Source organism: Sprattus sprattus (genome assembly GCF_963457725.1).
Source record: "Sprattus sprattus genome assembly, chromosome: 18".
Classification (NCBI taxonomy): Eukaryota; Metazoa; Chordata; class Actinopteri; order Clupeiformes; family Clupeidae; genus Sprattus; species Sprattus sprattus.
In genome coordinates this window covers 24,201,394-24,205,522 of record NC_137916.1, presented here as the reverse complement: position 1 = coordinate 24,205,522, position 4,129 = coordinate 24,201,394, and the positions used below count along the sequence as shown (strand labels likewise).

At 46.4% G+C, this 4,129-nt stretch overlaps 1 protein-coding gene across 1 annotated transcript; it reads left to right on the top strand.

Annotated features, from left to right (window-relative positions):
- Positions 1–613: 613 nt before the first annotated feature.
- LOC308379206 (glucose-6-phosphatase catalytic subunit 1-like) lies at positions 614–3,896 on the top strand (the record flags this gene model as incomplete). The annotated part of the gene is made up of 5 exons (XM_080856265.1): positions 614–831; positions 1,243–1,352; positions 1,724–1,829; positions 2,714–2,829; positions 3,370–3,896. The coding sequence occupies 5 exons, from the start codon at positions 614–616 to the stop codon at positions 3,894–3,896; spliced, it is 1,077 nt and encodes a 358-aa protein (XP_080712391.1).
- Positions 3,897–4,129: the final 233 nt, after the last annotated feature.

Below are 4,129 nucleotides of genomic sequence, written 5' to 3'. Positions count from 1 at the left end.
CATGTAAAAAGAGATCAGTGTCTTTTTTTCCCGTATTGGATTCCTATATTTGTACATGTTATTCTGTCAGGAGTTGTTTATAGGGTTCATGTCCAGAGGGAAAGATAAGAGAGAGGTGGAATGGACAGTCTCCACTATCACTCCTTCATCCACACACACGAGCATGACTCAGCCACTCCTGATGTGTCCTGCCATTAATCAGTCACACTAATGTGCAACCACTTTTCCACTTGTGCCCCCCACCCCCCCCCAAGACACACCCATGTGTCCACAGACTGGGTGTCATGGTACGACCAGGTGTAAACAGAGGGGGGTTATATAAAAAGGGACAGAGGACAGCATACCTAGCCAAGGAATAGGACAGCTGAGCACTGTCTCTCTGTCTCACTGTCTCACTGTCTCACTGTCTCCCTGTCTCCCTGTCTCCCTGTCTCTCTGTCTCACTGTCTCCTCTCTGTCTCTCTGTCTCACTGTCTCACTGTCTCCTCTCTGTCCGCCTGATGCTGCTGGGACCAACTGACCACTTCCACTGCGTCTGCATCGCCTCTTCAACACTGAGCATTAAGGAGCAGTCCTACTCACTACGCACACTTTGACTGACGCGGACATGGACATGGACACCGTCCACCTCTACGGCGTGAGAAGCACGCAGTTCCTGCAGGAGAACTTCTCTGACGCACAGGGATGGTTCCTCTTCGTGTCCTCGGCTGCAGACCTGCGCACGACCTTCCTGATCCTGTTCCCCCTATTGTTCCACCTTCAGCCAGCCACGGGCGTCCAACTGGTGTGGGTGGCTGTGTTGGGAGACTGGACCAATCTAGTTTGTAAGTGGTGAGTAGAGGAACTCTCTCTGTCTCTACTCATACGTAGTGTGCCTGTGTGTTTCAAAACACATTCAAAGTGAATGATACATTGATCCAGACTACTTAACAGGATTATGACATGTAAAACCTTATAAAGATGGCATCGAAAACAAAACCACCATACCACACACACTAATTAGATGTGTAAACGGGTGTAATTTAGGCAGAATTTAAAATGAGGGTGTAATGAAGGCACTTTGCTCTGTATGTAGAAGTGACGAAGACATTGACAAGGCTTTATACATGGCTTAGTTGCCATTCTTGGAAATGTATTGTATTTTAAATATATTTAGTAAACAATACATTATAAAATTATTATTGTATGTGGTCTTCACATTATTATCATTATTGATATTATTATTATTATTATTATTGTCAGGATGCTGTTTGGAGAACGTCCATACTGGTGGGTTCAGGAGACCTCCCTTTATGGCAATTCCACAATACCACAAATAAAACAGTTTCCCATGACCTGTGAAACCGGCCCTGGTGAGTAAACATGCTACTTGACCATGTTGATGGATGCAATACAGCAGTCATATTGCAATATAAGGACAAGGAAATCACCAATGCATGTTTGTTTCAGCAATTTAGTTCATGGTGTGATGCAGGTCAAAAGCATTGCCATTTTGTTTAACATGCATACTCCCATATGCTGCCACAGACCTAATAGCCATCATTGCGGTTTTCATTTATAGAAATTATTTCATGAAATTGATTAAACATTTTGTGTGCATCAGTGTGTGCATCAGTATGTGTGTATACAATATGTGTGTGTTTGTGTAATTTAGCCATATCTATTTGAAACTCTCCACCACTGTAACGTCTTCCTGACTGAGTTGCTCTGTCCTCTTGGTTAGGGAGTCCCTCCGGTCATGCAATGGGGGCTGCAGGAGTCTACTACGCACTGATCACATCGGTCCTTAACACCTCCCTTCAGCACTGTGGGAGTCCTGCAAGGAGGTGGTGAGTGCTGATTTAGCACCTTTCTTCTTCTTCTCCTCCTACTTCTTCTCCTCCTCATCCGCCTCCTCCTTTTTCTTCTTATTCTCCTCCTCCTCATCCCTCTTCTTCTCCTCCTTCTCTTACCTTCTTCTCTCCTCCTCCTTCTTCTCCTCCTCCTTTTTCTTCTTCTTCTCCTCCACCACATCCTTCTTCTGCTTCTCGTCCTCGTCGTCCTTCTTCTTCCCCTCCTCCTTTTCTACTCCTCCTTCTCCTCCTTCTTCTACTTTCTTTTTCTTCTCTTCCTCCTTCTTCTCCTCCTTCTCCTTCTCTTACCTTCTTCTTCTCCTTCTCCTTTTTCTTCTTCTTCTCGTCCTCCTCCTCCGTCTTCTCCTACTCCTTCTTCTCCTCCTCCTCATCTGCCTCCTACTTCTTCTTCTTTACCTCCTCCTTCTTCTCCTCCTTCTTCTCCTCCTCCTCATCTGCCTCTTTCTTCTTCTTCTTCCCCTCCTCCTTCTTCTACTCCTCCTCCTCCTTCTTCTACTTCCTTTTTCTTCTCTTCCTCCTTCTCCTCCTCATTCGCCTCTTCCTTCTTCTTCTTCTCCTCCTCCTTCTCCTCCTCTTCATTCTTCTTCTTCTCCTCCTCCTTTTTCTTCTTCTTCTCTTCTTCCTCCTCCTCCTCCTCCACCTTCTTCTTCTTATAATTCCCAGAGATAATTCCTGTGCTTCTCCATCTCCACTTAAGGTTAACCCGCCTTAATCATGAAGAGCACAAATTGTGTTTGCATATGGTATCAGCAAGCCATATGTTTCCAGTTTTAATGGAATCTTAGGTGTTTATTGAATGTACACATAAATAAAATGAAGTGAGGTGAAGTTTAAAATGTGTTCTTCTTTCCCTCTGTCAGGTGCATAAAGACACTTTTGTGGACAGTCTTCTGGGTCATACAGGTCTGTGTCTGCCTCTCCAGAGTGTTCATAGGCGCCCACTTTCCCCATCAAGTCATCGTTGGAGTTGCTGTTGGTAAGATAGACTTCTACGCTCTGTGGAGCCCTGTTTATAAACTGTCTGCTTTCAGTGAGGTCTCCCAGATCATTTTGTGTTTAGTGTAAAATAACACAGCTTGAGCATAAGGGGTCAAAAGCATTACACGCCACTTTGCAAACATGCAATACATACAAACAGGGGGGGGGGGGGGGCATGTTTATAAGATATAGGAGGAATGGTGGGGGTGAGAGAAAGAAATATTGGCTGGAGAGAGCAAACTCTTATTGCAGAAAGCATAATAAAATTAAATCCAAAAGGATAATTTTTGTCAACAGTCAAATTGTTAAGAAACCCAGGTGTACTTTCGTTTTAATATTAATACTATTTGACAATACCAGACATAGTTAGCAAATTAATTGTCCATTAATTTAATGAAGGCTCCACACACTTTTCCTCCCCAAATGTTTAGCAGCGTTTTTAAAGCCTAAATTCCTTCAGAGGACAAATTATCTCAACAGCTTAGAGAGCCATGAGTCACCCAGGTCTTAACCCCCCCTCCCCCTCCCCTCCCCCCAGGTGTTGCTGTGGCTGAGGGTTTGAACCAAGCCCCCTGGATCCATCGTGTCAGCTTCAAGGGCTACACTCACCTCACTCTCTTCCTGCTGGCCTTCGCGCTGGGCCTCTACGTCCTGCTTAACGCCGTCGCTGTTGACCTGCTCTGGAGTCTAGCCAAGGCCCAGCGGTGGTGCATCAAAGCGGCATGGGTGCGCCTGGAGACCACGCCGTTCGCTAGCCTCCTTCGTAACACCGGTGTCCTCTTTGGGCTGGGCATGGCCCTGCACCTGCCCATGTGGGACAAGGCCGTCAGGGAGAGAGTTGGATGTGGAGGGAAAAGTGGCGCCCCCTTCAGGCTGGCCTGTGCGAGCGCTGCCATATTGCTCTTGCACATGCTGGACACTTTTGGGCCCCCAGTTCACAACTATCCCCTCTTCTACCTGTTCTCCTTCTGCCAGAGTGCCACTGTGCCCTTGACCACTATTGGCATTGTGCCCTACTGTGTTGCCAGGGCAATGAATGCTGTAACCTGGAGAGGGCACCTCTGAGTCTGTATTGAGTGGCACTACTCCGTAGGCAGAGGCCACCAAACAGGAGGACCATTTGGAAAGCAGAGATGGGAACAGAAATGGTCTGTTTGGTCATCAGGGAATCAGGGCTAAAGACCAGTTCATGATTCTGGCAGGGCACAATGTTTTGGTGTTGATCCAAACTGAAAAGGTGTCAATCGGTGCACTTTATTTTGGACAGTCCATGACCCTCGTAGACAATACATTCTGCA